Source organism: Gekko japonicus, unplaced genomic scaffold, assembly GCF_001447785.1.
Source record: "Gekko japonicus isolate JY-2015 unplaced genomic scaffold, Gekko_japonicus_V1.1 scaffold338, whole genome shotgun sequence".
Taxonomy (NCBI): domain Eukaryota; kingdom Metazoa; phylum Chordata; class Lepidosauria; order Squamata; family Gekkonidae; genus Gekko; species Gekko japonicus.
The window spans coordinates 593,368-613,093 of NW_015171512.1; the positions used below are offsets into that span (position 1 = coordinate 593,368).

The window sequence follows — 19,726 nt, forward strand, 5'->3', positions numbered from 1 at the left end:
ACTATTTTGGCTAATTATATAAAAAGCAGGGCATATTATTTGATGGAATCTTACTGGTAAATGCATACTACTAAGGAATGGAAGGCTTTGCTGATAACTGATCAAATTCACATCTGTTAAAGAAAGATTTGTTTTTCATTTTCTATCCTTGCTATAGAGCTAATACGCTGACTTAACCACAGACTGAGAAAGCAGGTTTTCCTAATGCTATTGTTCGAGCTCTTGTATAAGTGGCATGATATTCATTAATGAGACCCTTTGAAGTTACCTCTAAAGGTGTCCTGGGGAGTCAATTTTCAAGGAATTCCTAATAGAAACCACAGATATCTGAGAATGAGGCCCACATCACCTTAACAAGGCCTGCATGAATCATTTAGAGGAGGAGGTGACATGACACATTGCAGTGTTTTTCCTTGTTAAAGCTATTGGCACCGTGCGACAGGCACCTACGTGGGGCAACAATAGAAGCAATCTGGTCTGCCACAGTCAGCCTGTGACACCAGATTTCTTAAGACATTTCCTGCTGATATTGGTTAGTTTAATCCCTGAAGATTTAGAAAACAGTGTCCTCGAGACCCAGAAAATGAAGGTGACAGCAGGCTGAAGCAATTCACTTGCCCCTGACATATGTCTTATAGGCAGTGCCTTAGTTACTAACCCATCTGCTAAACTTCCTAACATTTGTGGCTGTCTTGCTGTGGAAATGAGAGAAGCTTAACTCAGATAATTTTTCTCCCTGCTAAGCAGGACTACACTTATTTATTTATTCAAAGCATTTCTATGCCACCTTTCCACCCAAATAGGGTTCCTAAGATGGAAAACATCAAAACATTTAAAACACTGCAGCAGCATTTAAAATAAGGTACATACAACAAAACATATATAAAAACAATTCCATTAAAAAATAGACACACAAACATAACAACACAACCAGGAAAGATGACCAGTAAGATGGTATGCCAAAAAAACAAAAGGCTTCACCCACTACCAGAGGACAACAATGGAGGGAGACAAATGAATCTCCCTGGGCAGAGAAGATCTTGTCTTGTAAGGGAAGATCTTGTCTCACTAACCTGTTAGTGTTCTTTGAGGGGGTGAACAAACATTTGGACAAGGGGATCCAATAGATATTGTTTACGTTGACTTGCAGAAAGCTTTTGATAAAGTTCCTCATCAAAGGCTCCTAAGTAAGCTCAAAAATCATGGGATAGAAGGACAAGTCCTTTTATGGATCAAAAACTGGCTAATTCATAGAAAACAGAGAGTGAGTTACTTGGTCCACTGCTTTTTAACTTGTTCATTAATGATTTGGAGATGGGAGTAAGCAGTGAAGTGGCTAAATTTGCGGATGATACAAAGTTGTTCAGGGTGGTGAAAACCAGTGAGGATTGTGAGGCACTCCAAGGGGATCTGTCAAGGATGGGCGAGTGGGCGTCAACATGGCAAATGGGGTTCAATGTGGCCAAGTGCAAGGTGATGCACATTGGAGCCAAAAATCCTAAATATAAATACACATTGATGGGGTCTGAACTGGCAGAGACTGAGCAAGAGAGAGATCTTGGAGTTGTAGTGGATAACTCACTGAAAATGTCGAGACAGTGTGTGACTGCAATAAAGAAGGCCAATGCTATGCTGGGGATTATTAGGAAGGGTATTGAAAACAGATCAGCCAATATAATAATGCCCCTATATAAATCAATGGTGAGACCTCATTTGGAATACTGTGTGCAGTTCTGGTCACCACACCTTAAAAAGGATATTATAGCTTTGGAAAAAGTGCAGAAAAGGGCAACTCGAATGATAAAAGGGTTGGAACACTTTCCCTATGAGGAAAGGTTAAAGCGCTTAGGGCTCTTTAGCTTGGAGAAAAGACGACTGAGGGGTGACATGATCGAGGTTTATAAGATTATGCATGGGAAAGAGCAGGTAGAGAAAGAGGTACTTTTCTCCCTTTCTCACAATACAAGAACTTGTGGGCACTCCATGAAACTGCAGAGCGGTCGGGTTAGAACGGATAAAAGGAAGTACTTCTTCACCCAAAGAGTGATTAACACATGGAATTCACTGCCACAGGAAGTGGTGGCGGCTACAAGCATGAACGGCTTCAAAAGGGAATTAGATAAGCATATGGAGCAGAGGTCCATCAGTGGATATTAGCCACAAGGTATAGATAGGGGCTCTGGGGCAAGTGATGCTCTGTCTTCTTGGTGCTTGGGGGGGTCAACAGTGGGAGGGCTTCTAATGTCCTGGCCCCACTGCTGGACCTCCTGATGGCACTGGTATTTCTGGCCACTGTGTGACACAGAGTGTTAGACTGGATGGGCCTTTGGCCTGATCCAACATTGGCGTCTCTTATGTTCTTATGTTCTTATGAGAGCTCCAAAGTTTAGGTGCCATGACTGAGAAGGCCCTTTCTTGGGTTGCCACCCATCTAGCCTCAGATGGTGGTCCGCAGTTGACACATAGGTCCATATGGGTGAAGGCAATTCAGGTAGGCTGGTGCCAAGCCATATAAGGATTTAAAGGTCAATACCAGCACTTTGAATTGAGCCCAGAAGCAAACTGGGAGCCAGTGTAGATGGAACAAGACTATAGTGATATGGTCCCCACAACTCACTCCAGTCAACTATCTGGCCACAGCATACTGTACCAGCTACAGCTTCTGGACAGTCTTCAATGTCAACACTGCAGTAATCTAATCCAGTACATAAGCAAAAAAGGTACACATAAATATTAAGCAAATGCTTTCAAATCCAACTCCCACTATTGCATGCAGTTGCCTACAATAAATAGCAACTCCAACCTTTGACCTGGATAGCCTAGGCAAGCTCAGTCTTGTCAGATCTTAAAAGCTAAGTGGGGCCGGCCCTGGTTAGTATTGGATGGGAGAACACCAAGGAATACCAGGGTCACAACACAGAGGCAGTCAATAACATACTACCACTGAACATCTCTTGCCTTGAAAACCCTATGGGGTCGCCATAAATTGGCTGTGACTTCACAGCACTTTCCACTACCTTTGAACAGGCCGACAAATTTATTTCATGGAGAAATAATGTTACCTCTTCTTAAATTATGTTGCTAGATGGAAGACACCTCATTTTTTGGAAACTTTTTTGAAACCTCATTTTTTTTGAAAACATTGAACAGAATTACACATTTTTGCTACAGACACAGATTTCTTCCAAACTATGTGGAAATCAAAAAGAACTAGCAGGTGGCAAATGAAGATGGAAGAAATTCGAACATAAGTGAAGACCTTGGACTGGGCTTTCTTGGTACTGGAGACATACTGTTAGAGAAAGGAAAATATGTGTGTGACTGGGCCCTCAGATTAGGAGTAAGGGAGATGTGAGGTTCTGAGAGGACACTCATAAGAAAGCAGCAGCTCTGTGATCAAGGTTGTCCTGACCATATAGATAAAACAGAGATAACCTAGGGCACCAGGGCACCTGGGTTTAAGGGGTGCCAGATTAGATGGAACTGGATTTCTTTTTCTCTATGTGAAATGTTTTTGTTTTTTTAAATCATACATTCTACATTGTTCATTTTAAATGTCAAGTAAATAAACATTAGATGTCTTATTTTCCTCTATAATTAATGTGTGTGCCACGGGAAGGCACAGTTCACCCAGGGCACCCAAAACACTTAGGCCAGCCCAAAGACCTTATCTCAGCTGTATACAATTGACACGATTTTATAAAATTTAAGGACTTTGCCCAGTTTTATTGTCATTGTATGTAAACCTTGCAAGACAGCAGGCATCTTTTAATCTTCATTAATTTCATTTGATGAAAACAGATGGAAAAATCACTATGTAAGTATTAAGAGCTGAAACCACTTCACATAAATTCTCAGTCTCTATAACAACATTGTAAAATGAATTTGGCTGCAGTATTAAATGCATTTATTGTGTGCTCCCTTTAAACAAAAGGCCAATTTTCAACAGAATGCAATACAGTGTAACCAGTACCTTTAAATTTTCCAGTAAGTATTCAGTTTAACCTCATTAAACGTTTTCTGGATAAGGTATATAGTATACCAGATAGAAAACGATCAAAAATGCATACCCACGAATAAATTGCCTTATTAATTACATAAAATATGTTATCGAAGGCTTTCACGGCCGGAGTTCATTAATAATTACAGTGCAACTTCTGGAAAACATGAAAAATTAACATTATAGACTAAATGACATAGTATTGTGTATCGCTGTACAATGGTTGTCAGAATTATGAATCTAAAGGTTCATGCTTCTTCTAAAAACATGTAAGTTTATGCAAATTACAGAAACTGCAAAATATCCTCAGAGAATCACCTCAGGCTTAACTACTCTTGGGTGTTACATTCTAATGCTGCTTTAAATATGTCAGGCGGTATGTTAGAGTAAGCAAGCCTAAGACACTAAATTCCCAAACATTCATAGACATTGTAATTTGATTACAACCTACTTATGATTATCTGTGCAGACTAACAACTTGCATGGAATTTAAAATCCACAATTTACACACACACAGCCCACCCTGCAGCTGTGGTATAGATAGCACAGAAAATGTGTTGTAGCTGTAGTTAGGACACAAAGAAATCCAGGACCAGTACAGCTGAACTTGAGACTTTCAAAACACTTTTGCTGTATACCCACTGCTGCATGTTTTCTAAAGCTTATGTACAGCAGTAGCTGGAGCTGTGGGTTCCCAGACCACCTGAAGAACAGGTGCCCATAGCAAACTGGGTAGTGTGACCAGGGTTTCATGTGGGCTGGAGCAAAAGACTGCTGACAACCAAATTTTCAAAGGTTTCAAAGTAGCTCTTTATTCAGCTCCTGATATATTTGCCACCTCAGGATGCCAGGAGGAGGCGGCTACCTCCTTCCCTGCAGTCTTGCCCCTAGCCCTACCCTCTCCTGACCACCCAAGGGTGTGGCTCACCATAGCCTTTAAGGCCTGCCCCAATACATGAGAGCCTACCACTGTCCCTCAAGCCCTTGCCCCTTAAAGCGACCTGCCAGGCCCCTCCCCTCCAACTGCCCCCGAGGCAGCTAACCAGCCTCCTCCCACATTGTCTAGCCACAACTGGCTTATGGTTGTGGCTGTCGTTGGGCTCCCTTTGTAAAGGTGATGCAGCATATTTTACCTTCCATTTCCTGCTGCCCAGGTGACCTTGAGAGAAGTACACCCAGGCCTGGTACCACAACTGCATCAAAAAAGGCTTGATTATGGTGTGTCAATGCACAGAACTCCCCGATGCACAAGGGTTTCTCCACTTTCTTCAGATCAGGAGAAACCCTGAAGTGTGAACTTTTCTGAGGTAAATGAGGTAACATGATGACAGATTCAGGAAATGATGGAATATTTTTTCCAACGAAATTTTGGAACCTGACTATAGGCGGATTTCACTGTGATACTGATTTTTAAACTGTTTTGTTTTAAGCATTTTGCGCATTAAGTTTTGAGCATTTTGGGTGGCCTGGTTTCCCCCACTACTTGTTTTTGGAGCTAGAGGATAGGATGAAGGAAGGCTTTGGAGATGGTGTTTTATTGAAACTGCTTTTATTGTTTTGATTTGTGTTAATATTTATACCTTTGTTTTCTTGTAATGCATTTCAAACATAGGAAAAATTTATACTATGGGGTTGGAGCTGTTCCTGACACTGAAAAGAATGCAAAAGCCAGCTCACTTAGGAGATCAGAGATAGTATGTTGGACAGGTGTTCACATGTCCCACAGTTCCTGGACAGTTTTCAGAGGATGACCATCATATTATATCTAATGAATGCAGATTTGGAATTCTGCTGTGCTAAATGTATTAAAACAACAAGACAAGTTACTGGAGTGCACAATGGCATTTTATTGTGTCTGACATGCAACAACAACTGGGGAAAATCTAAAATTAAGATTACAGATTTGATCAAGTAAGAAATGTTTAGGACTACAAATGCAACCCCAAATGACATGACATGCTTTTCAACATTCTACACATATAGATGCCACATAGGTCTATAACATGTGACTTCCCATGGGCAAAAAAGTACACACTTGATCAATCATTGCACAAAAAACAAATAAACCCTCATTTGCCAAGACATGCTCATATCTTTTGTAGACTTGCTATGATTCTACAGCATTATATTGTACCAAAATAAATATACCAATGTGGAAATATCTAAGCTGAAGGAAGTAGTTGCATCATGTGTAAGATTGAAATGGCATATTTGAAAATTTCAAACGAGGGCCAACAAAGCTTCCGGCATGGTTAGGAACAAATTACACATTAGATTCATAATCAGAAATCCCAGTTTTGTAGCTCTTGGAATGGCACTTGAACTATAGCTGCAGTGTTGGCATAGGAAGAGTTTACCTCCTCCTTCTGTACAGATTGTTTGTCTGATAGAAACTGACTGTGCCCCAAGCTGCTTATAGCTCCAGTAAGGGCGAGAAGAAGATTCCTGTATCATACCTGTCTTCTCCCCCTAACAGGTGACAGCTTGGGGTGTGTGTGTCTGTTCTCTAAATATTACAGAAATACTGTGGGGGGAGGGAGTAAACCCCATCTCTACCCCACCACTACAGCCTTCACGCAGACCATACCCTCTAAAGGGTGCTTGGTAAGGTTAAAGGAGACGCCTAAGCAATTACACCCTTCTAAGCCCACTGAAAATTAACATTGCACTGTCCGTCACAGAATACTAGTAGAATGTGTAGCTTTGACCATTACGTGGCAGAAATGACACTGAAAACCTTTGGGGAAAAACCCTAAACCACTTAAAAGAGCAACACTGATGTATAGTCAATACTGCCAGTAAACTGTTACTACATTTAGAATCACTTTGGATACACAGAGTGGGGATTCAGAAGTGTGGGCCATGTTACTGCACCAACATGCTTCTTGCACTTCTGGAAATCAGCCCTTTGAATACCTGAAATAAATGATTTTAACAGAATTAGAAGCCCTTTTAATGGAGCAGTTCTGTAAATCAGACATCAGTCGCTTTTGAGAGAGCAAGGTGGGCGTATATCAAGCATATTTTAAAACACATACAAATTCATGTACTATTTCTACAACAGTCAGGGGTGCTAGGGGTTCCATTTCTGGGGAAATTTAATCTATGCTAATCTTTAAAATACATAGTTGTAAATAATACTTTAGTGCAGCAGTAAAGATAATATACTTTAAAAAAATATTTTAACTGAGCAAAGATCATGAGATTGGGGGCGGGAAGAGACCACACTGATCATTACTGTGTTCAATGGAGAAAGTGGACGCATTCATAAAACCTTCAAATACAAGGCAACACTGTCATAGCTGGACCATTACAAATAGCCCTTGATTTACAGCTGACATTAGATGTAGCTAAGCTTCATCTATGGATAATTCTACATTCATTGGTAAGTGGCAATCAAGCTCAACATAAAAACACAACAGCAAAAGTAACATAAATATTCAACATTCTCTTTGATGGCAATAACTTTTCACTTGATATTTACAACCCTAAACATGACTTCGTGTGCTTTACAAAAAGTACTAAATATTCTGCTGGTAGGTGGTGCTGCTTCAAAAGGAACATTTCAAAATGTCTGTTTGCTGATAAGCCCTTCATGCTAACAAGAAAGCTCTGTCAAGAATGTGTGAAACGTGTACATTCCCAGCATCACCCATCTGGGGGATGAATGATGTGGGTCCTGAGAGGATGGATTTTTCCAGCTCCTAAACTACTCTACAGAAGCTATTTTACACTGAAGGTAAGTATACAATGCTCTAGTAGGCAGCGTTTATTCTAAAATGAATATTGCATGTGGTTTCAGTGAGTCTGAAAACATTCTAAAACTGGAGAGTGATCCCACTGAGGTTGTACTCAAGGAGGAGTTTCTCCGTATGTGCGTGAAATGATGCAGGCATAGCAACCCTACTGTCATACACAGAGGCTCTTATCTCAACTACAGCTGGGACTTGGTTGTTGCTCCTAAAAGTGTACTGTTGTACATGGTACTTGTGTGCCTGTCTACCGTCTCTCTGATGATGTATCAAGTCTTTGTAGAAGCTGGCCAGAGATAAAACTTACTTCAAAATAGCTGTCTTTAGACTCAAATTATATATTTGTCTGTAAACAATGCACTGTGCCTATTTTAGTAACTACACCTTTTCTAAGGTACAACTCTGTCTTCCTGATGTTTGCAATTAAGTATCAGAAATAAGATGCTCATTTGTAACAATGCACTGTGCCTATTTTAGTAACTACACCTTTTCTAAGGTACAACTCTGTCTTCCTGATGTTTGCAATTAAGTATCAGAAATAAGATGCTCATTTATAGATCAGAGAAGAGGTCATGTCAAGAGAGTAAACACAAGTTTTTCAACTAATGCAATCCCTAAACACACCACATACACTATCATCAAGTTCTTATTACCTCTGTTCGATATTAAAATTTGTATAGTCCACTATGTACTTTGATCATTCACATTAAGAGTCAAGTATCATTTTATAGGTAATAGAGAATAAATATTTCTAACAATATAAGCTTAAGCATTCTATGGTTTAGGCTCCTCTCTATTTTACTTGAGTAACTCATTGAAGAGGTGTGATGAACTTGCACATAGTGCAAGCTCAAGTTTATCATCATCATGGACGGCAGTCATTAGTACACTGAAACATTTGCAATCTTTGAATGTTTCATTTTTAAAAAAATACAATGTGGTTTAAACACTGAAGGTACACACCTACTTCAAATGCAGAAAGCAAAAAAATTACAACACAGATTAGAATGTATCATTTGACACCTACATAAAGTAGAATAAAGAATGAAGACTTGGAATTGGACTAATGCACCATTCTAAGCCCTGCCTATGGACATCTTGTGATGGGGACAAAATTATACACAGGGGCATCCTGAAAATATGTTGGCACCAAGCCACATCAGACAAGCTGATATAAATCCAGTGCCAGCTTAGAAACGGGCAGAACTGGGGACATGTTGGGGAAAGACCAGGATTTAACTCCTCCAGCCTCACTCACACTCCTGGGGCCAGCATAACATTACAACAGTGATAACCTCAGCATAATTTTAAAAATACTTACCGAGTCCCCTAGCCCTGCACAGTTTAGGATGTTGACTGAATATGCAGCCAATCATAGTCCCCTCTCCCTTGAGCACTACAGAAAAACCAACCAACCAGTACAAGCTATTCTTCACCACTGCAGACATCTTATAAACCTGCATGTGGGCAGGTAGGGAGGACTGAAGCTGAGGGATTGCTGGGATGAAAGAGATTAAGTAGTGGCAATGTCCCCCCTCTGCAACAAGGGGTGTTGTACGAGGGCTTGCTAACAGAAAATGATTGTTGTGAGGGGGGCTGCCAACCAGCAGGAGCAGCTGATCCCAAGTGATTACTTTCTATAGTACAAAACTTCAAGTACACCTGGGATTCCTTGCAGGGCTCTTTGGTAGCTATCCTCATGCAAGACTCAACCTGAAGACCTTAGTTATACAATGCCTGTGAATTTTTGCTGCGTCATCCATTTCTCTGCTGCTACTAGGAAGATAACAGAGAAACCTCCTGAGATATTGTGTTCTTTTGTTGTTGTTGTTTCAGAGTCTGCATGTCCTGCCAGGCAAAAAGCTGGTGTTCCTTTGTGCAGGAGAGGTCTCTGGTATTCTAGAAGGGTTGCCTCTGCAAAAGGGAACATGGCTGCCAGAAGGGGCTTAAGCACACATCTATGAACTACCTGAACTAGGGGCAATTTTCTATGTAAAAAGATGAAAGGTAGTTTTTTTCTTCATTTTTCTCTCAGAAAACTCCTTTTGTGTACTGCCCATTTTGCAAACATTAGCACAAAGGAATCCTACTTTTCAACACTCCACTATCCTTGCCTTAAGAAAACTTATTCTATATTTCATCCAGCAAATACTCTATATAATGCACTACTCTGTATAATGCAAATTACAATATTATACATTTTGATTGGTATGAAGCAGGTTTCCCATTAGAAATTGCATTTGCCACTCTGTGGACACAACACTATACACAAGGATTACTCAATATGAGGTGTTTAACCAAATACATCCATCACACGTAAATAAAGGACACTATTTGATATCTGACAAAGGGTATAGGATTTTTTTTTAAACCCACTTATTTAAAGCAATAATCATCCATACTGGCACAAAAAAGCTAGTATACGATTTAAATTTTGTGTCTCAGTTTCGCAAAAGCCAGAGAAATATGCATATGATGACACAAACTGATTATTCAAAATGTTACCATCAGTCAGCTGTATCGATCTTAATTTACGCAGACATCTAACACATTAGGTATTACTTTTGTTTCACTTGCTCAACCTTAATGTATACTTGTATGTTTAAATAAGTGGTATGCTGTACCTGTATGCAACATACCCAGTTTGCTATATTCTAGACAATTTTAAGAACTTTCTATGTGCCATTTGGAAAGCCCAAATTCCTAAGGACAAGATTTAGAAATACCAATTTAAATCTTCCAAATGAATTCCACTTTAGAACCAATCCATACTGTAAAAACATGGTATGAAGCTTCCTCTTTATTAAGTGTGGTTTGGTGGATATTAATAAAATGTTAATAATAAACTCTCATAGTATCACATTTTTCTTTATGTTTAGAGTTGCAAACTACAACCTGCTTGTGCGCATCCACATTGACAGCATGCTGTATCAAAGAGATTGACTGAGCTGCAAAGTAAATATTCAAGTGTATAGGATCCTATGTGTACAGTGGTGTACAAGTTAGCTATGATGTAAAAATTATCCTCATGTAAATGTTTAATGTAAAAGGAGTATTTCATAGGAAATAGAACTTAGTTTATTTTTGTAAATGTTATGGAGTTCATGTACAGGTTTGGACAAAACTTGCTGATATTTAGAGTCAACCTGTCTTTCAGGAAGAAATGAGGGGACAATAGAAATTAAGGTATCAATAAGCTGTCCATCCCATTACTTTCTAAAGAAATGCCATGGGGGGGTGGTAGGGACCTCAGCTTTTGGAAAATTTGCCAGCACGTCGAGAAGGTTCATATGGCACTCGGAGAATACTGGGAGTTTCTTCCATTACTCGTACAAGAAGATTGTCAATGTAGTCCTCAAGTTCGCGAATGTGGGTGTCCTTCTTCTTAAGTTGTTCTTTATGTTTCACTAATTCTTGTAACACCTCTTCATATGTAAGATTACGATACACTGCGGTGGCATCAAAAGGATTTCCATCCTAAAATGAAGCAGAATTTAAAGAAACATTTATGAAAATACAATTATGGAACCAAAAAGAGAGGGTGTGAATCTGAAACCTCCTACCATCCTAGTATCATATAGGACTAGAATAGGTCATGCATAATAACTGCATTTAAAGAAGAACACAGAACAAACATTTCCAGTACTGACCTCAAACAGCTAATCTGCTTCTGGTAATTTGTGGCCTGATGACTCTTCAAAAATCAACCATCTTTGCATACACACAATAAATGCATCTTTACAGTGTTCAAAATTCACTGCTGACTTCAAGCTATAATGTGCCAAACTCTAAAGCCCATCTAATGTAACTTCAGGGGTTAGCACAGAATACTAAAGAGTAAATATATCACGTACTACTCCTGTGCTACCTTCAATTTCATGATGATCAGTGGGTTACAAAAATCATGAATTAGTAAATGGCCTACCGTAACAGAATCCCCAGTTTTTAAGACCTCTGGAACTCTTATCATACAAAAGAAATGCTGAAAGAATACTCTCTCACTACAGTTCAGTTCCCCATCATACTATGGACTGATGTAAGGGCTGAGTCTCATATGACAACTGTGATGCAGAAGCTACTGGAAATGCTGCTGCATGATGTAAGGCCATTAACATCAGAGATTGCCAGAGGAATCCCTCATTACAATTAGATTCTTCATGCAAATTTGGGGATAGCACTGGTGTGGATACTAATTGGAAGGTGCCCCTTTTAAAAGGGGCCCCCACACCCAAATTTTACCAAAACAAATCGAATCTTAAAACAAGATCTTTTATTATGTGTGAGCATTTACTTATACATAGTCTGATTTACAAAACAACTGTGGTCCCAGGAAGAGTACTGGAACCATTTGAATAATTTTGCTGATTAATCCTGGCATCACTTCAGTAAGAAAGGAATGAGAAGTTTCAGCAAAATATAAATACTAAGGAATTTACAGTACACCAACTTTTCAAGCTCTCACTGTTGGTCTGTAGCAAAAGCAGGAGCAGATTGTAATTGAGATCTAAGGGAAACAGGCCTCCATCTGGGACCCACAGTGCAGCGTTATTAAGTGAACATTTCTCTGGAATACTTCCCACTCTCCTGGCAGAAGATGCTGCAAGGGAACCAGTCTACATTTGAAAAAAATCCAAAACGATTAAAATGGATAATAGATGTGGTTCAAAAACATTTCTTGGTTGCTTCCCAACAGTGAGATAATTCTTCTGCACTCATGCTTTTTAATGAATGTACATTCTATTTTAAGCATTTGTCTGTATCTAACACAATCTATATTTAAATAAAATGTTAAATGTTAAGGGCTAATTCACCCATATATGTACAACTGGTCACACAGTTACTTGCGGCTGAATATATGAAAAGAGAGTTACACTTACCTGTAACTGTTGTTCATCAATGTCTTCTGTGCAGACACACATTGGGACTGCGCTTATGCAGGCCAGCTGTGGAACATTTTCTTTCTAGCTCAAAAACTCCAAAGAGGGGATGTCCCATCCCTTTTGGAACCGGTGTATGGGTGGGATTCCCACCCAATGCATCACGTGCTCTGCCGGCAGGTGTCCCCTTTCCTCAGTTCCCACTAAGCTGCCACGAGCCCCCTTCCATGGCACAAGAGGCCCTGTGAGAGCTCACGGCGGGGCATGAAGGAGGGAATGTGTGTCTGCACAGAAGATATTGATGAACAACGGTTACAGGTAAGTGCAACTCTGTTTTCATCTTTGTGGGACAGTGAGCTACTTACCAGTGGAGGTGGGGTGAGCCTCTCACTTGAACAGAGCCTGTAAAATAGCCTTGCCCACATCCACTTCTTTCCTCGCCTGAAGGTCTAAAGAGAAGCGCTTCACAAATCTGTCCCCTGTCGACCAGGTTGCCGCCTTGCAGATGTCCAGCAGGGGAACATCAATGAAAGGTGGCAGATGACCACTGCGCTCGTGTGGAGTACGCTTTCACATTGAGCGGACATGGCTCTCCAGATGCCATGTAGTGGGAATGGATGGCAGCAACTACCCATCTGGACATGGACTGAGCTGAAGCAGCTTTGCCCTTCTTGGGGCCCCAATAACAAATAAATAGTGCTTTGTTTTTACAAAATGGTTTGGGTCTACCTATATAGTAAAATAGGGCCCTCCTAATGCCAAGGGTATGTAGGGCCTTTTCCATTTCCAAGCTTGGAGCAGGGGAAAATACCAGTAGGACAAATTCCTGTGCTAGGTGGAAGAAGAAGAGGAGGAGATTGGATTTATACCTCGCCCTTCACTACCAAAAGGTGTCTCAGAGCAGCTTATAAACTCCTTTCCCTTCCCCTCCCCACAACAGACACCCTGTGAGGTAGGTGGGGCTGAGAGAACTCTTGACAGAAACTGCTCTTTTTCAAGAACAGCTGTGCCAGAGTTACGGCTTGCCCAAGGTCATCCAGCCAGATGCAAGTGGAGGAGTGGGGAACCAAACCCGGTTCTCCCAGATTAGAGTCCACGCACTTAACCACTACACCAAACTGGCTTTCTGGAACTGGAAACTACCTTAGGCAGGAAGTCTAGACTCAGGTATAATACAACCCATTCACTGAATATCTTGAGCAAAAGCAGATCAACCCTGAGTGCTGCCAGTTCACTGAATCTTTGAGCTGGGGAAACAGCCACTAAAAACACTCCTAGAGAGTAAAGCTGAGGAACAGGAGGCTAGAGGCTCAAAGGCGGGTTTCATCAGTCTGGCTAACACTAAGGGTAATGACCACTGTGGGACAATATGGGGTGTAGGAGGGAAAACATTGGACAGCCCTTTCAAAGCACTGAGACAATTTATGAGCAAAACCAGTATTCCCCTGTACATCCTCATGAAAAGCAGCAGTGGCCACTAGGTGGGTCTTCACTGAAGATGCTGCTAAACCAGCCTGTACTAATGGCAACAGGTATTCCAAAACTGATGATAATAATGGGCAGGTAAAAGGGCATTCACCTCTAGAAGACGTCCAGGACTCAAATCGATCCCACCTCCGGTCCTAAGAATATCTGAGTGATGGTTTATGGTCTTGAAGCAAGATATCCTGTACCCCTTGGGAGAAGGAGCGCCCTATGGCTCCATGTTGTCAAGTGTAGCCATGCTACATTGTGATGCAACAACAGACCATGCATCAGTAGGCCTGGGGCAGGAAGGAACAATATGTAGTCCGCACCTGCTAGGTGTAACAGCTCTGAGAACCAGATCTGGCAGGGCCAGATGGGAGCTACTAGGATACAATCCATCTGATCAGTCACCACCTTCCCTATAACCTTGTTTAGGAGAGGGAAGGGGGAGGGACACATAAAAGAGTGTGCCTGACCAAGGGATCTGGAATGTGTCTGGAATGGGAAGTTTGAATTGAGGCACGCTAGGGAGCAGAATTCTGGTGCTTTCTTGGACTTGGATATGGCAAACAGGTCCACCTGAGAATACCCCCAGGTGTCAAAAATCACCTTGATATATCTGTGCTGGAAAAACCATTCATAGTTGTTTGCTAGACCCTGTTCAGGTTGACTGCTTCTGTATTTGAAGTCCTTACTATGTGGATGGCACTGGGAAGGGCTCCAATGCTCATAGGTATTTCCAAAGCTGTTATTACTCTAAGCAAACCTTCTGGGAACCCATGCCTCCTTATTTGTTAGTTGCTGTGGTGTTGTCCATTTGGATCAGCACCCTCTTGCCTCTGAAAATATCTGAAAAGGAGGTAAGGGCAAATCTTATCGCACAAAGTTCCAGGACATTAATAAGGGGAGCATTTTGCATTAAAGGCCATGGGCCCTGTATCGAAAAACCTTTGCAATGAGCATCTGTATAGAAATATTGATTTCTAAAGGTTTCATGCCTTCCCCTGGGACGTCTTTCTGATCCCATGTTTCCTGTTGCCAGCCAAATGGCTTGAGCATTTGGTCAGAGAAGCTCAATTGCCATGCCATAAAAACACATTCCTTCACACCTCTAGTGAGGAAAGCCAGACCTGATGGAGCCTAGCTTTGCTGCTTCATGCAAACAGTCACGTACAGAATGAAGTTTGGGGGCCATGTGACTGCGGGCGTGGTTTCCAAACTTCCATCCTATCCCCTCAAAGCTCCCATGGCAACTAACCATTGACCACATCCCCTGTCTACTCGTGATTGGCTGCATGGCTACGGCTAGTCATGATTAGATTGGGCTATAATAGTCTGGTCCCTTGGCAGGAGCTCAGTCTGTTCCTGCTTTCTCTCTACTTGTAGAAATTGCACCTGGGAAATGCTGTCCCATGTGGAACAAAGACCTCCTTTGTGAGCTGAGCACATGGCTGCATGCTTGCACAAAGATGGAGTTTCTGCTGAGGATCCCTTGGGATCTAATTGGACTGTATACTTGGACATTCTTGACTATGGAGCATCCTGGTAACTATGCATATCTCTTTAATGTTCAGGGAGGGCCAAGAGCCGTAAGTTTTCTTATTTTGAAATCCTTCTAGTCTATGCAAAGCTCTGACTGAATAAACTTATTCTGGTTTATAACTTGTCTGTATTGTTGTAACTGAATTCTAAGCCTAAATCTTGCAGCCTAACTGGCTACACGCTACCATTGAGTATTAAGTGTGCATCTCTGAGGAGGTGCTAGTGTGTTCTGTCTAGTGGCTATTGTTGTGAAATCCAGAGAGCCTACCTCTCTGGGTTATTGTGTAATGTACTGAGCCAGTGTAGAGTTTTCCCCTCATCCCTGGACTGGCCTGGGGGGCAGAATCTATACAGCATCCCAACCCAATAGCAATGCATCCATTGTCACAGTGACCTGGAGAACCCAGAAACCAAACTAGATCCCTCAGAACAAGTTAGCATCATCTAGCCACCACTGCAGAGACTTAACCACCGCCCTAAGTATAAAAAACAACTTCTTGGGGGATGTTTGCTAGGGTTATACTTTTTAACAAACCAGATTTCCAAGCAACACATGTGCAGTCCTGCTAATGGAATCACTGCAGCAGTTGAGGCCATAAGCCCTAATAGTCGTTGAACTGCCTTCACTGGCTGCCAATGTTTTGTAATGCAGCTTAACATCATTGCCTTAATGCTTTTAGCCCTGTTTGCAGGCAAAAAGCTGACCCTATGGTAGCATCGAGGGAGGCACCAACGAATTGTACTTGCTGAGAGGGTTCAAGGTGAGATTTTTTCAATTCACCATTAGTCCTAACATGCTACAGCTGGAAATGGTGTGGTGAATGTGGTCATTCAGTAGGTCATGACCAGGGGCCACAATAAGCCAACTGTCTAGGTATGGAAATATAGAGCAACCCTGTGTGCACAGATGTGTCACCACTACAGCTATACACTTGGTGAATACTCTCGGTTCAGTAGCAAGAATGAATGGGAGGGATGCGTACTGGAACACCTCAGAAACCAGAATGGAACCAGTGTGGAGTGGGCATCCATGTATCCCCATGCATTTGGGTAATGCCTCTCTAAAATCTGAGGGTGATGTCCAGCTCATCTATTAAATAGGATGGTGACATATAGTAAGAATGCTGAGGGGGGGGGCATAGGTTGCCAAGCTGAAGTCCCGATTCCGAGGGTACCAGTTGTCCCACAGGAATGCTAGGTTGGTCATAATCTGTATCCAAAAGGGAACTGGCAAAGAATGCTCGATGTGGTGACAGGGTGAGTGAGGGAACCAGGATGACGTTCTGATCAGTCTCCGGACTTTTAGAAGACTTGACAAGTCTCATCTTGGGCACAGACTCGGTCTTCTCCTTATGCTTCGATTTCTTATGCCTCTTTGCAGGAGGTTCTGAATGCGACCATACCGTGGTCAATGGTCCTGGAGAAGGCAAATGCAGGCACCTAGATTCTGCCTCCGGAGTGACTAAAACTGCCCTTTTTAGAGAGATTGGAGCCGTGCTGATAGTTGGGCCCGTAGAAACTGAACAGACCAATGGGGGCTGGTCCAGGGTTCAGTAGCTGGAGCCGAGAGAAGCAGAACCAAGGTAGTAGGGCCTGAGCTTGGAGTCACCTTGGAAGGAACCAAGGAGGACAAAGCATCCCACAGTGCAGCTTTCAGCCTTGAGGTGCTATCTGACCGACCCTTCGAGGTAAAGCACTGGCAAACTGAACAAGCTCCAACACTGTGGGCCTCTCCTAAGCACAGAAAGCAGAGTTCATGCTTGTCGCTGTGCAATATTTTTGTTCCACATTTTGAAGATGTTTTTAAAACAGGGCCTTGGACCACAAGCACAACAGGGAAAGCTTGGATGATAGGGCTTTGCCTCCCACAAAATAGACTCCCGAAGGAGTGCAAAACGAGTGCTTGATGGACAAAAAGGAGTCTTCTTTCATCCATAATGACAATGAAGAAAATCAGCAGAACATGCTAGAAAACGTCCTATCCTTGTGGCAGCAAAAAAGGAACAGAGAGATGGGGGGTGGGGGCTGCCGACAAAGCATGTGATGCAGGTGCACCCTCTTTGGAGTTTTTGAGCTAGAAAGAAAATATCCCATGGCTAGTCTGCACAAGCACACTCCCAATGTGGGGCTGCACATTAAGATGGAAGATGAAGTTTTTTCATTGAGAAGTATTATATTTAATATCCTATCAGGTAATGTGAAAGTTCTATCCAATGACTTTTTACATATGCAGGTCATCACTTGATACTACAAGTCATTGAATGATGAATACGCATTTGTGAATATGCCCCCCCCCCTCGAAGCAATCACACTGACAACAGACACAAGTGGACAGAAAAACAAGAAAAAAGGCAAGTTTTTAAATAAGTACACTAAAAGCAAGGTATTTGCAAACAAAACCAGGTAGTGGTTATCCAAACATATGCTAGAAATCACAATTGCACCACAAGTATTTGTCCTGGTGAATAATCAATCCAGAAATGAGGTCTTTAAAAATACTAAAATCTGATGTAATTTGAAAGTTTGCACAATATTCTTAGCAAAAGCCCCACCCTGTTTGTTTTGTGCCTAAATATCTATCCAGTAATAGGAGGAGAGAGGGTACTTCTTTGCCCCCTTTTTTCATGATTCATCTCTGCCAGATCTCATCTACCATGGGAATGCGGAAAATAGAATTGTGTAACTAAGGCATATCCAAAAACTACTGTTTGAACTGCCTTTTCTTTGACAACTCAACCTTTAGGAATGCAGCCAAGGATTTATGTAGCTTCTTAAGCCTTGTTTGTCTAATTACCCATTCTAGTCCTCCCATGGCTGTGATACAAAAATCAGAGCACTTGGATTTAAGCAGATTTCAATGGGACTAAATAGTCTGTGGATGAGGTTGTTTATGTTCATTTTCCAGACTGCTTAGTATGTTTTGCAACATCTATATTTTGGGCAAAATAAGAAACACACCAGAATTCTAACACAGCATTTACCTAGAAAGAAGAGTCCACTGATTCTACAGAATGATTGATTTACAGAATAGTAAACTAAATTTACAGATTTCTAAACTAACAAAGAAAACATGTGTTTTAGCAGTCCTTTCCAATGAGTCAATGAACAATGATGGGCAAGTTTATCAGATTTAAGAGTCTGTTTTCAGCCAAAAAACAACTGGATGACAATTTAAAATGGAAAAAAACCAAAGTTCTAAATAATATAAAATGAAAAGTGTTTTCAACTATAATAATAAAAATATGTGCAAGTAATTAGTTTCTGGTGTAGCACTGACAAAACAACCTTCAAACAGGCTCACTAGAGAAGGAAGGGAGGGAGGAAGGAAGGGAGGAAGGAAGGAACCCCCTTTACTGAAGCCCTCAACAACTGAAATCCTGAGGCAATTATGACATAAAATATTTGAATGGTTATCATCAGCCCTCTAAGTCAAACCTTAAGCTTTAGGAAGCTTGGTGACATAGACCGATGCCTGTTTAAAGCTAAAGGCTATCATTAAGGAGGACATACACTGATGATTTAGGAAGCATGCCACCTCAAATATGCAAGAATTCAGCTTCACTCCCTACTCCCTTTCATAGCAATCTCTGTCTGGACTTAGGCACCCCTCACATCATTAAAACATGCAGGTGGCAAAGTTGGAATAAAGCTAATTAGACAGGGCTAGCTAGCAAGCCAGTATAAATGCTACAAGTTAAGCACTCAGTCAACTATCTAAATATTTGAGCTCTTGGAAACAATTGAATGCAAAAGTGTATTTCAATGGTTTACATTCATGAGATATAATCTATCATTTCAGTTAAATTGTGTTTTTGTTAATTATCCAATCCCAAAATTCCCATAGCAGTATGAAACACTTCACAGATATATCTTTCTGGAGGATTTTACATTAAATTCAGATACAACCTGAACTACATAGCACAGGAAAAATACCCAGCATTGTTTGATGTGCATGATGGCCCTGTCCACTTTGTGCCCTCAGAGGCAAGATTTTCCTTCCGTTTCCCTTTACTGACTGAGCCACCCTAGTAATGTGTTTTCTTCTTTACTGAAGAACTTTGGCTGTCTCACCCTGTCACAGTACAATA

The 19,726-nt window shown here is 41.3% G+C and overlaps 1 protein-coding gene across 1 annotated transcript in view; it reads right to left on the reverse strand.

Moving 5' to 3' along the window:
• Positions 1 to 10,570: 10,570 nt before the first annotated feature.
• RAB11FIP2 (RAB11 family interacting protein 2 (class I)) overlaps positions 10,571 to 19,726 on the reverse strand; it is a 43,605-nt gene continuing 34,449 nt past the window's right edge. Inside the window, exon 5 of the mRNA XM_015419357.1 lies at positions 10,571 to 11,229. Coding sequence (XP_015274843.1) covers positions 11,002 to 11,229 — 228 coding nt within the window. The 3' untranslated portion in view covers positions 10,571 to 11,001. The remainder of the gene's footprint in view (positions 11,230 to 19,726) is intronic.